General features: G+C 30.1%; 1 protein-coding gene across 4 annotated transcripts in view; it reads left to right on the forward strand.

Annotated features, from left to right (window-relative positions):
* LOC118194194 (methionine synthase reductase-like) overlaps positions 1 to 17,494 on the forward strand; it is a 53,130-nt gene that overhangs the window by 20,785 nt on the left and 14,851 nt on the right. Inside the window, exons 1-5 of one of the 4 annotated variants that reach the window (XM_035365409.2) lie at positions 4,325 to 4,459; positions 7,228 to 7,370; positions 11,896 to 12,039; positions 14,482 to 14,567; positions 14,688 to 14,841. In XM_035365409.2, the coding sequence (XP_035221300.2) occupies positions 7,230 to 7,370; positions 11,896 to 12,039; positions 14,482 to 14,567; positions 14,688 to 14,841 (525 nt within the window). In that variant the 5' untranslated portion in view covers positions 4,325 to 4,459; positions 7,228 to 7,229. Of the gene's footprint in view, positions 1 to 4,324; positions 4,460 to 4,508; positions 4,840 to 7,227; positions 7,371 to 11,895; positions 12,040 to 14,481; positions 14,568 to 14,687; positions 14,842 to 17,494 lie in introns of those variants that run through there. The other 3 variants (XM_035365408.2, XM_035365406.2, XM_085819286.1) reach the window with 3 other exon arrangements.

Genomic DNA, 17,494 nt, shown 5'->3' on the forward strand with positions numbered 1-17,494 from the left:
TACACATAGAAAAGTCTGGGAAGAGGTGCTGTAAATTTTCAATTGTATCCTTGCTCATATGAAAATTCAAAGCTCTTTTACATGTGTTCCAACTGCAGTTTTATTCTAAGCAATAACTCTTCCTCTTATTTTATATCAAATATGCAGTACCTTCCAATAAGGGACACCCACCGGAACGGACATTTGGTCCGTTAAATAGAGGTGTGCCTTATTAAAAGGTAAATACGTGCCTAATTCAAAGGGACCGGTACCAAAAGAATTGTCTCTTAAATACCGATGTCCCTTGTTCAGAGGTGTCCCTTATAGGATGCGCTATCCCCAGATATCATCTCGATAAATATCTGGGGTTATTCAAGCAAATTGTTTTTTATTGTTATTATATGAATACAGTTTTGAGAAAATGCATTTTATGAAGCATATTTTTATGTAACTAATATTTTGTTTGAAAATCCAGCCAAAGCTTCCAGGCTACAGAACGCCTATCCCAGTTTTCAATTTTGTGTTACACTGGAGAATCTATCTGTAAATTACACATGGTACTAATTTTGTTCGACTTTCTTTGTAGATGTTGTTTGATTCTCTTCTACAAGTTGAAACAGCCGCTGAGCAATTTTGATTTATATCTTGGTGTCTCTGGGCTTTCGGTGTTTAAGTGGAGTCTTGCTCATAGTGATATCTATGAGGCAAATTAGAAGTAATATGCAAAGTCCTTGGGAGGCCGTCAAGGCCGTCGAGTCCGTATTGTGAGAGCGAAATGCTTTGCAATGTCACAAAGAGTTCTTCGGTAGCGAATTCAAATAATTCAAATCTTCCGAATTTTGTGAGCCTTGGCTTTTTCCTCCAACCGCCATAAAACAGTTTTAACTGAATCTGAGAGCTTGATTAAAAAAATTAGTAATGAATTATATTTCTCTTTACCATTCATATACATATTAAAGCTAGTCTGAAGCTGTAATCAAGTTTAAATTGCAGATTACAAAAGTGATTGGTTTGTGGCTTATCAGAAAAGAAAGAATTGTACTCTATTATCTAAAAATGGTAAATAATTTCTCTTAAATTAATGTCAAACTTAAAAATATAATTTTATCTAAATTTAAAGCTTATGTTATCCTCTATTTATTTATTATAATTTTCTAATATATCTTAGAAGTTATTTTTGACAGGTAAAAATTAACTAACTATGAAGGGATTTCATAATATGCATATTCATTTCAAAATCGGATACTAATAATATGCCTACTTTTCTCCTAGTTTTAGCAATTTTATTAACTGAAAAGATCACTTATTTTAAACCGTTATTTAGACTGCAATGAATTTATTTAGTTAGATCAAAATTAGCATGAAATATATAATAATATTCCTCATATTAAAATTAATTTATACACGTGAATAACAATGACTTGTGTATGAACTTAGGTGCTCACCACTTTCCATGTCATCAAACCTATAACTTTAAAAAGATATTCATAATTCTTTAAAGAAAGCAACTATACGATAAACTTGTTCGCCGTTTAATTAGATTTTGTAACAAATCAGAATCCTTTCAAAGATCTTTCTTTCTTTAATCAGTTCAAGGATCAAAATTTAGATTTAGTATAAGTTCATGCTCAGTAAAATAAAGTAGCTAAAAATAAAGTAGATATTTAATAAGAAATTTAAGTGGTTCAGCAAAGTGACTCGCATTTGAGTAAATGCTTAGTAAGAAATTTAAATTAAAATTTTTTAATGTTAAAGAAATTTATGTGGACCTGAATAATGTTGTTACATTATTACACTTAATTTTTAGAAATCTATACCCTCAAAAAAGATGATTGAAGGAATTTCTGAATTTTAAAGAAATTACACTTATCATAAAGGGGACAAAGATATTATAAATATTTTAAATGAGATAAATAATAAAATAAAATGCAATTTATTACGGCATTAAAGTAAAAGAAAAAGAAAATTTACTACAAATAAAAATATTGTTACGAAACGCTCAGCTGTGGTAATACAGCTCCCCAGCAAAGCGCGTTTAAGCTACCAGAAAATGACAAGGAAAGGCAGCGTTGCCAGATTTGGCGCAAAATTTCTCGTTTGGGAACAAAATTAGATATGACATAGACGAAGCGAGAACATTCTAAAACGAATTTCTATCGGTCTTCTCGAGAATGTTCTCGAAGGCAGGTCAAAAGCTATAAATACCCTGCATATATGCGGAGTAGCAGTTGATCGTGAAGAGTATCTTGAGTGTGTGGAGTTCAGTAGTAGTGCTTTGAGTTCAGAGATTAGCTTGAGAGCAATCGACCGAGTCGGAAGCTGTACTTTAGTGCTTTGCCCTGAAGCTGTCTTCACCGTTATAACCTGATAGCCTGAAGGCTGTGTTGCTGATTGTTTCAGCGTATTTGTCGTAATTTTTTGACGGTTGTAGTCTGTCTTGTGTCTGTGTAATACTGACGAATAAATTATGATTTTAATTCTTCATCAAGGGTTGTTATCAATCACTCCAAATCCGCGAACCCGCAGAATGCAACAATATGAACAAACAACAAAAAAAAAAAATTACTGAATAAAATAATTGCTTGATCCAATAATGAACAAATAAACTAAATTTCCTGAAGCTAAATTTTCTGTTCGAAGCGACAAAAGGAAAAATCATGGAATACTGAGACCCCTAAGATTTAAAAAAATGGCAATTTTATGAATGTTAAAGTCGAGTGACTAAGGAAGTCCTTTTCCTTGTATCAAGGTTAAATTTTCTGGAAGTGTAGGAATTTTATCTTTTCCCATATCAGGTATTCGACTTTTATCATTGAAGCCATAGAAGTTTTATATTTAACCCTTATTAAAGAGGCGAATTTATATCATACATGAAATCAATTTACCAAAATTTTAAAAATTATTTCCGATAAAATATTTCTGTATTTTTCATGTATTGTAGCAGAAATTTTTACATTGTGCTATGTTTGAACTTCTCTCGTTGTAAGAGTAATTTAAAATAACTGTTATGTTCCAAATAAACTTTGTAACTAGTTATTTCGTGTGTTGATTTATTCGCATATTGAAGTGATTTTCTTGAACCGTGTTTACGGCTTTTGAAATGCAAATGGCACTTCACGGCTACTTGGAGGAAATTATACATTCAGTACAAATATTCCATGTACGAAAGATGTTAACAAGATATTCCTTCTCACTACTGCTCTTCTGCGTATACTTAATTTATAAAGTATGCAACATTTTATTTCTAATGCCTTTTGGTGGAGTGGGCGTGGTGGCCTAAGAATCCTCGGCACTCTTCCTAGCTACACATTTGCATCTCCATCCATAATGAAGATACAAATAGGGAAAATCAGGAAATCGGTTCGACATCCAGAAAATTATGAATAAGAACTGCTAGACCAAAGAAAAGTCAAACAATTTCAAGCAGTTCGACAATTTGAGTAAAATACTCCTTAGAATATCCAAACCCAGGAATCGAATGGGAAGAAAACAAACTCATTAACAATTCTCAAACAAATGCAGCCTTAAAATTAGAAAATTATTAAAAATCTTAAAAAGACTATGTTGTAATATAGACCTTCCTTTCAGTCCGTCTTATATCTGGCTACTGATTTTCAAAAATACAATCCTATGCCCAGGGCCGGATTAAAAATTAAACAGTTAAATGATTCTGGTGCCCTGACGTATTTTTAGGCCAGTTTTTTTCCTTCATTAATACCTTCGGTTTTAAGTTTAGCTGCACCATACATTACATTGTAAATCCGGCAATGGAAAAGTTTTTGGTGACCTCTTTCTAGAAAGGACCACTTTTTTGTGGTGCCCTTTCTCCCTGATGTCCTAAACACGTGTTATATTGCTTGATAGTTAATTTAGCCCTACCTTGCAAAAAGCACCAATAAAATAAGGGGAACTTGATCTAGTCAATCAATTCGTTTCCAGCTCATAAAGCAGATTGCGAAAAGTTCTAACTTGCTAATGTTTGATTGTGGTTTTTAACTACTTTATTTTATTTTCAATGTTCCCTTATTTGATTCCATGTGATTTTTTTTCTTTAGAATTTTACCAAAGGTTTTACATAATTAAAGCAGCTGCATCTAAATAAAATATGTAATTGATTTTTGCAGCAAAATGTGGGAACTAAAGCTTGCAACCATAGCTATCAATTTTTTATCTGTTAGTTAATTATTTTTCCATCTTCTTCGTTTTTTTAAATTTAATTCCGCATAGAGCTGTCGGAAACAATCTCCCTTGAAATTTCAGAAACTTCAAAATTAGGTAGGACAGTGTAATAAAATGTAACCCGCATCTTTAAAGAAGCCGAATGTCGCCACCAAGGTTACTTTCCGAACATTACTGCAAATGTTTTAATATGGTTTTCTTTTTTATCCTTTTCCTAACCACCTTTCTTTCATATCCAAACTTGATTTATCGTCCTGCGTGCAGAAAGACTTAATAATGCGTGCAAAATAATTGCGGTTTGGTAAGAATATTTTGCATGATTTCAGAATTGTATTAATAATAAATTACAAAATAAAATAAATAAATAAATAAAATATTATAATCAATTATAAACTAAGTAGCCATATTTTATCTTAGAGTTGTTTGCTGATGATATTCACTATAGTGTCAAATTATTAAATTAAATCTATTTCAATGCAAAAATTGTGTTCTTCATGTTACACTTTCCTTTAAAATGATCGTAACTTTTATTTCGTATCGTGGATTGATTCTAACTTTCTTTTAGGTAATATATGGAAAAAGCTATTTCAATATTACTTTCTTCTGTAGTATGCAAACATTATATTGCCATTTAATTGGATATACACTTTGAAAGACCAGTTCAGAATCTAGCAAAAAAATGTATGTTTTTTTACTTATATTTTATCATTTATTCGTAAATGTAGAGCATGAGTACCGTTTAGAATGAAAGGCAACAGCAGCATACTAAGAATTCCATGCCAGAACAATCGATAAACTAAAAATAGGAAACACTGGTTATAAAACTCTTACTTTTGTCAAGGAATGCTTCTTTTCTGTGATATTGTTATCCCCATTAACGCAGCGATCTGTTTTTTTGCTTTAAAAAAACCATCATAGAATTGCACAAACTTGGCTTCATATAACTGCAATATTGTGTACTAACCAAATAGCTGCTTGCATGCCTGGATTGCCATGTAAATACATTTTAGTATCATCATAGATTGCTATTTGGTGACATAATATTTTGCTGTATGAATACTTGTTTGCGACTTTTTTTAGGGTTACGTATAATCAGAAAGTACCAAAAGAATATTTACTTTTTCCCTGAAACAAATTACTTAAAAAGTGTTGTATTGTAGAAAAAAGCATAATTCTGAAGTAAAAAATTGTTACCTGGTTGATATGTTAAAAACTATAACTAGTTAAAGCAGTTTACATTAGTAATAGATTTTTGCTGAGTAGTACATTATATTAGTTCCACAACCATCAGTAACAAATAAGAACTGTTCTCAAACATGCAAGATTTAGTATGACATAATCATGATGAGTATGAGGTTACAATACATACTCATATATATACTGAGAACTTTGAAAGACTGTGAGGCTTGACAGAATTGCATAGTAGGAAACACTACAGAACTAAACAATGCCACTTAGATTTACATTTAAGTAAATTTACGTTTCACTGATTTTATAAAGAAGATGACTATTTTGTTGCTGTATTAAATGCCATTAGGGTGTAGCAACTGCTACATTATTTGGTTCCTAAATGTTATTAGGGATTTTTGTTTGCTGGAATGATTGATGCAAGTTTTATTGAATCTGTTTATTGATAATCTCAAAGCTTGAGCTCATAATGTTTTTTTTTTTTTTTTTTTTGTATTTTCTTGTAGATATTGATTGTCTAATTATTTTAAAATGCGTCTAATCTTTTAGATTTTATAGATAATCTCAAGGCTTGAGCTCATATTGATTTTTTTTTGGGGGGGAGACATTGACTTCTAGCTATTGATTGTCTAATTATGTTAAAATTCATCTGTTCCTTCAGACTTCCTTCGAAATGATTGGTGCAAGTTTGGCAGTATCTTCTCCAACTTTCATCACTGATAGGAAATTATGTAAGGACTGAACTATAAACTTTAATTATTTATAGTTCAGTAATTACATAGTAAGTCAGAAGAATTGTTAACAGTAAGTGAGAAAAGTAAGTCAAGTAGATATTGTTTAAAAACATAGATACTCTCTGATTATCTGCACCTCCTACGAAAAGTTGTGAAAAAGTATTCACGAGTAAAAGCAATATGCAGCCAAAATAGTTATGTAGCAACTTATAATGTCATGAAAAATATGATGCAACTCAGATTATGTGCTTAGCTTAGATTATGTCTGTTTTTTCCCGTACACAAAACCAGCGTTGTACAGTTTCAGAATAGTGCAACCACATGGAAGCCGGCTCTACAAACTATGCTCAACTTGGCTGTTCACTGAGTTTGAGTATTCTCTGAAGTTTTTTTAAGCAAAAACAGCACTGTATACAAAGAGTTATGAAAGGATTTTTCAAAAAAGTTCAGTGTTTTATAATTAATATTTCTTGCTTTTTTAATTTTATTCACTGATTGCTCTTTTATAGAATTCATACACTGCCATTTTGAATATGGCTCTTGCATCTGGCAAAAAATAGTTCCCAATGAATTCCCAAATGATCTTCGAATTCACCAATGCAGCTTTTTAGTGGAGGTATGGATAGTAATAAAAGTACCAAAATGCATACTGCAAATACGAGTCTGAACCATTTTCAGAAACAGAAAAGAATTTGAATGGGTTTGAAAACTTGTAATCTAATTACTAATTTAAATTATTGTAATAATTTTGACTGAAGAAATTACCAAGTCAATAAGGCCCATAGTAACCAGTAGTAAAGGATTCATGAAGTTTTTTTTTTTTTTTTTAATATAAGTTTTATTAATTCTCTGAACAAAAAGGATAAATTATGTGAATATTCATAAACATTTTAATTTTATGTATTCATTTCTTATGAAATGTAAATGAAAGAGATTAATCATTGTTATATTCATCTGTGAAATTATCTCTTTTATAAATATACCTTTTTCTTTCTTTGGAACTGAAACGAGTTGAGCCTTGGATTCAGAATTTATGTCCTAAATTACATATAAACAACTTTGTATGCTATTTGTAATCAGTGATACATTGCCTGGAAGTATACAACAAATATTAAAGCAAGTTTTATATCTATTTTAAACAATTTAGGAATGTATTATTCTGTGGAGCAGTCTGAAACATTATTAACTGAAATTTTATCGCCAGTTGTTAAAGATTTTGATATTGAAAAATGCCGCATTCCCAAACTTCCACCTCCAACTCTGACTATAAGTTTTGAGGAAGCTCTTCAAGTAAGTTAATTGCATTTCCTTATTCAAATAAAAGAATTCAAATTCTTATTTTTTTCACTTTTTATCTTTATGTAAATGGAAAATTCAAATTATGATGACTACTGATGGTTCTAGATAATTTTGCTCTTCTCTGGAGAAGTTGTTACTTTACAGAAGATAAATATCAGGGATATGCAGTGCTGTTATTTAATTACATTCTCAGAAACATACTCACTTTTAGAGATGGTCTTCGTAAGAGGTTTTTCGGTTAGTCTTAGGATTATGGTAACTTGGCAATTTTTTGGCTAAAATTTGGCGACCAACCCTGCTACAGCAACTTACTAGTTTTGTTTTGGACGCGTTTTGTTTTCACGGCTTTTTTTTTTACTCAACATTTTTTTCCAACAATTTGCTAGTCGAATTATGCTTATGCTAGAACTTTTATGGAACAAAAGTGCTTAATCATGATGAAGATTAGGTGCGAAATTGGGAGAAAGTGCAGAATTACCCACTGCTTGCCGCGTTTTTAAGATTTGCACGTACCCGGTATCCATGTACACGTCGACCTATTTTCACTTAAAAAACATCCCAGAATTGCACAAAAATGGCATTGCACACACTCTTGACTTTATCCATGTACACTGCTAAAGTACTAGCTAGTAACTTTTATCGCCTTACCAAAATGTCGCCAAACTACCTGTTACCATATTCCAAAGATTAGCCGGTTTTTCTTGTATTTGTGTGTCATGTGCATATCAGGTACATAAGTTTCAATTTGTTTGCAAGTAAAACTTTAGTGGTTTATTTTTTCTTCTTTTTTTCCCCCTCTAATGTAAAAATTTTCTCTCATATCTTTTATCAATATCCAGAAAATTTAAATATTTATAAAGTATGAAATTATGAAGACTTTAATAGTTTAATAACAATTGCTAGAGTGTATAAATAAATTTTATGTTTTAAATCTTAAATTTCTGGTTTTTTTCTGGTTTGGATATATCAAGCATCTAAAGGTGAAAGATGCAATCTGAAAATTCACCAAATTTTCTGCTATTAAACTATTTATCTTTATGCCCCTGGCTCCACAAAAACTTTATTAAAGAAACACTACACATTAAATATTCTCAAATAAAGATGTTTTTATTTACAGCATATAATTCTACCAGACATTTAATTTCGTATCAGGCATTCTATGGGACATTTTTATTTACAGCATATAGGCAAGTTGAGAGAAACCTGCATTATAATACATAATGTTTTTAAAGCATATTCTTTTTCAGAACAACAATAAATTGAAATCAAATATTGTTCTCACTAACTTGTTGTATCAGTAACATATTGCTTCTTGATTTTAAAACTTATTTTATTTCCACAGCTACTGTTATAGACTTCAGCTGTTACATGAAAAAAATTATGTGCTCAAATAACACAGTTCAAATTGGGAGATAATTTTTGCAGCATAGTTTATTTGTTCCAGTTTTATAACATAAAATGTTTCACTTTGATATTCTTTAAACACTTACTTTGCTCAAACACATAAATTTAAACTTCTCAACATTCTCAAAACTAAAATTATTCACACATTAATAAAGATTCAGAGTGAATTTTTTCCTCCCATTTTTGTAAACATCTCTATATTTGCTCAGCTTATGCCCACCAGCGGCCAAGCGATGAAATCATTGAATACTGGCAGTTCGGTCCAAGGTTTGAATCCTGTGAATGGGCTGGCTGCATGGACGTTTTTGTGATTTCTCCCATTTGTAACATTTATATGAGCCAGTTTTCCTTGGAAAGTCCTCCACTATAGCGTCCCTTCCCCAGGCAGCCCTTGAGCGCTTTGCCATTTTCAAATAAACTAAACCAAACAAATCTACTCAGCTCAGAATGTGAATGCTAACTGCTATTTTTAGAATTCGAAAAGAAAGTCAATGGAAATTGCCAGAACATTTCAATGAACTATTCACATAACCACTGAATTTAAATACTGTCATTCACACTGCATGTTCTTTACTTACTTAGTACTAAGTGAAAGAAAAAATGTACAGAATAATGCATTGTGAAATAATGATGAAAGCTTTTAATCAATTCCTTCCATAACTTTACATAGATAAGAAAATTTATCATACAAATCTAAAGTTGGATAGTTATCGATTTTTTGAAATTGTTCCCAAAAATATAACTAATTTCTAAGATATCCATTAAACGTAGGCAGTTGAATTTGTGAGTACTTCAGTAACAGATTTTTCACTGCAATGTCGAAATAAGGTAGAGAACTTTCCCTGTCAGGTGCTATTAACTGTGCCAGTATTTGTTCTAAAATATATCAGTGATCAGTATAACTTTCTGATTCATCTACATCCACTTCAAGTAATTTTTCAGTATCCTCAGCAAACAGTTCTTGTTTAATTTTTTCATCACAGTCTATCATTAACTCCTTCAATTAGTTTTAACTTGGAGAGATTTTATTAATGATATCTAATTTTTCATCCTCTCTCTCAAATTCATTACAAGCCTTTGTAAATAATCTCCAATGCAGCATTCCATTTTTCTTTAAAGTTTCCAGTTTCTTGACTAAAATATTTATTTTCCTTCTCAGTATTTAATCTATATTTAAGCTTCAACTTAATTTAAATTGGAAAATAAAATATTCAGTTACAAAAATGCAAAATAAAATCTTCACTTATGTCAAACAAAGTATTTAACTATTTTTGCATTTGTTTTGATTCATAAAAATCTGTTGTCAGTAAACACATGATCTCTAAATAAACAGAATAAGAAATAACTTAGCTTTGTCCTGTCACTGGACAGTGTATGTTGCAGACTTCAACTGTCATGGGAAAAATAATACTTTCAAATAACACAGTTTAAATCAGAAGATAATCTCTAAACATAGTTTATTCACTCCAACTTTATGACATAATTTTTTCTCTTTTTTAATCTTTAAACACTTATTTTGCTAAAACATTTAAATTTAAACTTCTCAGCATTTTCAAAACTAAAATTATTCTCACACTGATAAAGATTTGACATGAATTTTATCTCACGTTTTTGTGAAAAAGTCTGCAGTCTATTCAGCTCAGAATGCACTTGTGCTAATTGCTATTTTTTTAAATTTGAAAAGGTTATCAATGGAAATTTCCAAAACAATTTTTTAAACTATTCACTGACCACAGAATTTGAATACTGTCATTCACACTCCATGTTCTTTACTTACTCAGGATTAAGTGAAGGCATTTCCAGATAACTATTTTATTTTTAGTATAGTTATTGCTGTGGTTTCAAATGCATCTTTCTTCTTTAGAATTATCACTTGAATGTTATATAATTTTTATACTATTTTGAATTTTTACATTGCATTATAATTTAAAATGATAATTTATTGATTTTTCTTATATATGAAGATAGTTGTTTTATTAAAATTAGAAATTCTTGTAATAATTCTTAATTTGTAGTTTTGAGGTTTATGTTATATATTTAAACAGTTCTTCCTGTTTATCTGCACACGCACCAAAAAGCTACAGAAATATAATGGTGAGGCAATGCACCATGTCACTGAAAATGTGTAATAGTATGGTATATGTGGCAGCCCAGGTATGCATACATCCATCCGCTGGATGGGATTTCCCTCCTGTGATATTTTTGCCAGTGTGGCTGCAGATTATGATATCTCCTATAGGCATTTCAGCATATTGGCATAGCAGTAGAGTACATACTGGAGTTTTTGTTATCTTTGGTGAAATCTCAGACTTAGTTTTCTGTGCTTATGGAGCATAATGTAATATTTGCTGATAAAGCTTTAAAGGCATCATGTGTATCTTTTGTTCATTCTCATCTTAGGATTTTGATTCAAAATTTGTGCAATTTTCTGATCTCCCTCTTTCAAAAACAAATGCTGTGTACATAGAGAATAACAACACCCCTAGAAACTGTGAAATGTACATGTTTTTTATGGAAAAAGAATGTAAAAATAAACACCGCTGACATAAATGTAAAGATACCCAAACAAACGTTTTTCTGCAGAAACACCACCAAGTTTTTGAAAGCTCTCCAAACCAGTCACCAGTGACTTCATACCTTATTGATGAGGATGAAGAGCATCAGAAAGTACCAATTAAATTTTTTAAAGCATAACAAGCAAAAATAGATTTTTAAATAATTTATCTGCAGGCAAATGCATGATAACTCTGTTTTTATTAGTTGCTATAAAATTCATGCAGGTTGATTTTGATACATATTTTTGAATTGTGAAATTTAGAATTTCAAAATAGGCATTCTGACAAATTTATTGTAATGGTATAAGAACCTTTTTACTGCATTTTAGACCATTGTTATATAATTTTGTTTTCAGTATAAAGATAATATGGTTTGTAGTAGTGCAGTTATTATATGCTTACTGCACAAGTTTGGAGTTATAAATGATTACATTTCTTTTGTAATATACAATGCAGAAATTTTTGTGAAGCTTTCATTTTTTATATTAAACTTTAATAGTGTATCTTTAAAATAAGTGAATTTTTATGTTGAATAATGCTACTTTTACTTTTTGAAGGAAAATAAAGTTACTTTTATACCCAATGATTGCAGTCTGGTTTTTAAGGCATCACCTGTGGTTGAAACAGTACTTATTTCTGCAAGAAAGTTAACTGTAAGTGAGGATGTAAAGAAAACTCTTGAATTAACTCTGAAATTCAAAGTAAGAAAGACAAATATATAATATTTTAGTATTTTCTTAATTTATTTCTTGTAGTTCAAAGTAAGAAAAAGAAAGTTTTGAAGCTTAATATGTATATAATTTGTTTTTTCATTCTGGTATTTTGCATGTTATTTTATTTGTATATTGTATGTGATTAATAATACTGCTCCATATATGTAAAAGATAGAAGGTTTTTGAAGTTTTTTTTTTTTTTTTTTTTTTTTTTTTTTTTTTTTTTTTTTACTGAGTAGCAGGTATTTTATATATATATATATATGTAATCATAGTAAATGGATGGAGACCTTTGCTCAAATTTAAGTCCAAATGAAGTGTAATCTTTAACAAGATATATATGGTTTCTCATTTTTTAAAAATAAAATTGAAGGTTGAAATAACGTGCCAAGCTTGTTTTAAGGTTATAACTCTTTCTCTGCTGTGAAAGTAATGGAATTATAGATATGAGCTGCAAGAGTTACAAGAATTAGTAATAGCATCATGTACACATTTGATACACATGAGTTTTGCTTGATAATATATCATTTTTATGTACATAAGCATAATGTAGGAACCAAAAAAGTAAGCACAGCTATCTCTGACACAGCAGGGCATACCAGGGATTTATTAGTTCAGAACAATCATTTTCAGTGTGCAAGAATAATAAATATTTTCACATTATAACAGAATGGGACTTCATGGAATTGCATAAGAAGGGTAGTAATCACCCAAAGAATGGGAACATTATTGCATTACAAGTAGTTTAATGATAGGGCTCTGTGAATTATTAGTCAGTACCACTGCATAACCTTCTATAATATTTAAGGGGTTTAGTATTATTGCCATCACATGAAGTTATGGAATGCATCTGAACTCCTCCTATTACATACCTTTTAAAGGTTGAGAGTGAACCTTTTTGTTCAAATTGTAATAGTATTCTGTCAATATATCACTTTATTGTTGAATGTCCATATTTTAACAGACTTCAGCTAAAGCATTTTAGTGACTGACAGTTACCTCTTGACTGTATGTTTGGAAAAGAGTGGCCTTTATTATTTAATTTGATTTTGCTTTAAAGTTTTTCGGGTTATTTTCATGTATATCGTGCTAGTCCTGTTTTACATCTGCAATCATTATCTGAGTTTTATGTAATTGTTCATTTCAGCATTCATCAATTTATCATTTCTTTTGATTTTATAGGTGCACTGTTGTTTTAAACTTGTGTTTAGCTTTAAATTGTGCTTAAACCTGATTTGTATTTGGAAGCATTTGACATATGTTCAGTGCACATAACCTTTGAAGGTTTTATGCTAGAAAATCCACCACCACCATCTTCCTATTCTACATTGGCTAGCACAGAAACCAATATTGTTAATATGACATTTGATACTTGGAGTAAAGAACATCAGTACTGGATCATAAATGATTGTTACTAATATTCCTGTTATATAAAATATATTTCAGTTACTTTAAATAAATAGATGCATTCATATTGGTCTATGCAAGCTAGTGACAATAATTTAGAAATGTACATAGATTTCAGTGACGGTTTATATAGGTAATAAAATATCATTTGTGCATGGTAATGCATGAATGACTAATGTTCACCTGGTTTCAGGTATTTGGTTTTTCTCATAATAGCTGTAAGATTTAAATTCGACATATTACTAACAGCATGCTAATAGACTTTACTAAACATTTAGCAACAACATCTACAGGATCATATTGGGCTGCCTAATGGCTAGCCATAGAACAGTTTCATATTTCCTCACAATGTTGCACTACTTTGTTTATTTAATGTCATGTTGAGCTGTTGGATAAATATAGAAGCCATATTTTATTAGTTAAGTAATGATTAAGTATTTTCTATTTATACATGTACTAGTAGTTGTATTAATTGATCTATACCTTTTTTAAGTCTGGGACTGGTTTACAAGTTAAATTTTAAGTGCGGCTAGAAAGCTAAAACTAAAGCAAGCAGTGATGAACATATAAATATTCATGTTAATAAACAGGATCTATTTTTATCTTCTCTTGTTTAAAAAAAAAATTATGTGATTCCTAAGATTAGAAATCACTTGACAAGGAAAGCATCAGTAGTGGGATATGATGCACAACAAAGAAATGAGAAAATCAAAACTGTACTGCATACTAATATCAAAAGAGTAAGTCATCTGCTATGATGAACTCTACATTCGTGTTTTTTTATGAGAAAATGGCCATGCACTCATGTTTTTATTATGAGAATGTATATATTATAATGAGAATTGTTTTGGCAAATAATGCAACAAATGACCTTGTTTTATAATATGTATCTTTTCTGGTATTTAAAATTGAGTTTCATAGTAATTGCTAATAGTTCATAGTGGTTATACTAATTGTTTTTCTCACCCCCAGCCTTTCATTTTAAGAATTTGGCTGTAAGTAATAATAGATTATTTCTTTCAGGAAGAAAAGGTAGAATTTCAGCCTGGTGATTCCTTTGGAATCATTTGCCCAAACCCATTTGATGAAGTTAAAACATTATTAAAAAGGTATTGAAATCCTAAATAATAAATCTCATAAATTAATTACTTTATGCATTATTTCAAGTATTTTTTTTTCGCTCTCATTATATTTTTTAATTTTCTTAAACACTTTTTGTGTATTTTTAGATTAAATATTTTACATCTTGCGGATGTACCTGCTAATTTACATTTAAAAAATGACAGTCCGGGTAAACGTAAATTACCTTCCCATATACCATCTTCATTATCTCTTAAGAATATATTTTTACATTGTGTAGAGCTGCGATCTGTTCCTAAAAAAGTGAGTGCTATTTTTACTTTCTTCCATATCTTTATCCCCATTTTTTAACCTTCCAGCACGCGTGCTTGGCAATTTTACATGAGGACGCACGCGTCGTATTTTTAACAACATCCATTATTTTACTGTTTTTGGCACAAAAAACAACAGAAATGAGTGAATATTGATAAAAAATTTGTTAAGAAATAAAATATTAATCTTATTATAGCAAAATACAAATGATATCACATTCAAATATAAGTAAATTATTTTTAAGTTCTTATGTTAGTGAGATGGAAATCCAATGATGTATTTTATTATAGAAAATTTTAAATTTATTATTTAATAATTATATTTTAAAATCGGAGCTAATTTTAATATTCTCCAAAGACAAGTATAGGCAATAAAAAAGGAAAACACCTTAATAGAAAAAAAAGTAAGTTTAGTAGCATTACTTACTTTTGCAAGGAAATTTACTTTTTACTAGTTACAAAAACGCACTTTAAACTAATTTTACTGTTTTTATTTATGTCTAAAAAATAGAAATAAAAGAAAATAAGGAATGGAAATCATATTGTTCTCCCATCCAAACATTTCCTTGTCTTTCTTTTCTTCATCAGATAATTCTTGAAGAATCCGAGCAAAATCAGCTGGTTGCACATATTTTTTTGCCATGAAAACCGTTATAAAATTTACAGAGCCAAATGTATTCGAATAAAAATAATACACGGGAATTAGTAACACAAAATTACTAAAGATTTGAATAAAAAATGTTTTCCGAATTTTAAAACACAACCTCTCGCTTGTCGTAAATTTTATGAAAAAGCTGCCACATAGCACAAAAGCCCAGTTAAAAAAAAAAATACTTGACTTCCTGTTGACATATTCCATGATATGGGGAAGGATAGAAAGATGGAATAGAAATGACCTTCAGATGTCTCAGCTTCGATATGCGAAAAATGTGCATTAAAAACTGAATTTGTCATAAATTTTGCGCATACGTGCGTGCTGGAAGGTTAAGGGTTTATTATTGTTAGATTTTAAAAATTGAAGGAAATGTAACTCATGCTTATTTATTTGGCATATGTTATTTAAATATTATTTAAACATTAAGGGCATTTACTTAAGATCCATAATTATTGGTAGGGGGAAAACACGTATAGGCAAAATTAAACACTTCATTGCATGAAAGAAATACATTACTGAGACTTTTTAAAATATAAAAATCAAAATGTAGGTTGAGAATGTATCATAATACTTGCTTGTAATAATTTTGAATAGACATGGTATTTTATGCATATATTTAAATTTTCATATAAAAAACTATTGTTTATTAATATGTTTGTTATTTAGTTAAAAAGTTTTGGTACAACTCTAATATATGCCCTAATTTTACCAAATGTGGCAATATGTGTTCTGCGCTGGTTTTTGGCGTGATTGCGTGTTCTATGGCAACCCTGTTGACGTTGAAAAATCTTTCGCTGGAGCTCGTTGATTCGTCTCTGTGTCTGAGAAGATGAGAGGGAAAGATAAAATGGTAGTTGTTGAATTGAAGTTCTTCAAAAGGAAATATCATTGTGGTTATCCTGTTGAGGGGTAGTGGGGTATTTGGAAGTGTGGAAAGAGGGTCTGGGAGATTATTTTTAATGGCAGTGCATGATAGAAGTAGGGATTTGTGATTTTATTTATTTGTGAACCATAGTATAAATTTTCTGGATAGTGTGTCTGGCTGTTATGTAAATACGATAGTGATTACGTGGCGGCATGTTAAAGGCGGTATGAAATTGATATTTCTGCTATTCGAAAATGCATTAATTCATGGTAAGTGCATTTTATTTTATCATTGTTCTTATTTTGTAGAATGTTATGTTCATTGGTTCTTTAGTATGAATTTCCGTCGTTATTGTTGTTTTTTAAAATTGTTTGAAATTTATTTTAGTTAATTTTTTTGTTTAGTGTCTAGACTGTGCAATTCGTAGATGTTTTTTAAACTTGAAACAGAATGCTGTGTACATGGTATTATTTGAAATTTATTGTTGTTATGTTATTTTATCAAAGCAAGGAGTACGTAGATCGTAGATTCCTTCCTTGCCTAAATTGTGCAATTCGTAGATGTTTTTAAAAGTTTAAACAGGATGCTGTGTACATGGTATTCTTTGAAATTTATTGTTGTTATGTTAATTTATTAAAGCGAGGTGTGCGTAGTTTGTAGATTCATTCGTTGCCTACATTGTGCCATTCGTAGATGTTTTTTTAAGTTAAAACATGTCGCTGTGTACATGGATTCTTGTCAAATATTTTTGGTTAGAAACTTTACGTTTTTTGCTATCTAAATTTTTTGTTTTTGTTTCAGATTTTTAGTTAAATTGTGTGTTCAAAACGTAGTTTTCACAACCGCGTTTTTGGAGACATTTTAGGCTAAAAGTTCGAAATGTAGACAAAAAATTTAGATAGTAATATGGCAGCGTGGGCGACTTGAGGGCGCATATCAGAGTAGTTCCAAAGTTTCCTGACTTAACAAAATATAGATATTTCATGCCTTTTTTTTCATAAATAAATATCTGACATTTTTGGGGGGGCTGTCCGTAAAAGCAGTGCACCAAAAATGAAAAAAAAAAAAAAACTGCATATAATAATTAGAAAATGATTTAATACATTATCCTCTTATAAATAACAA

Source organism: Stegodyphus dumicola, chromosome 6 (assembly GCF_044657685.1).
Source record: "Stegodyphus dumicola isolate Sdum_Otavi_A_Nest chromosome 6, ASM4465768v1".
NCBI classification, from domain to species: Eukaryota; Metazoa; Arthropoda; class Arachnida; order Araneae; family Eresidae; genus Stegodyphus; species Stegodyphus dumicola.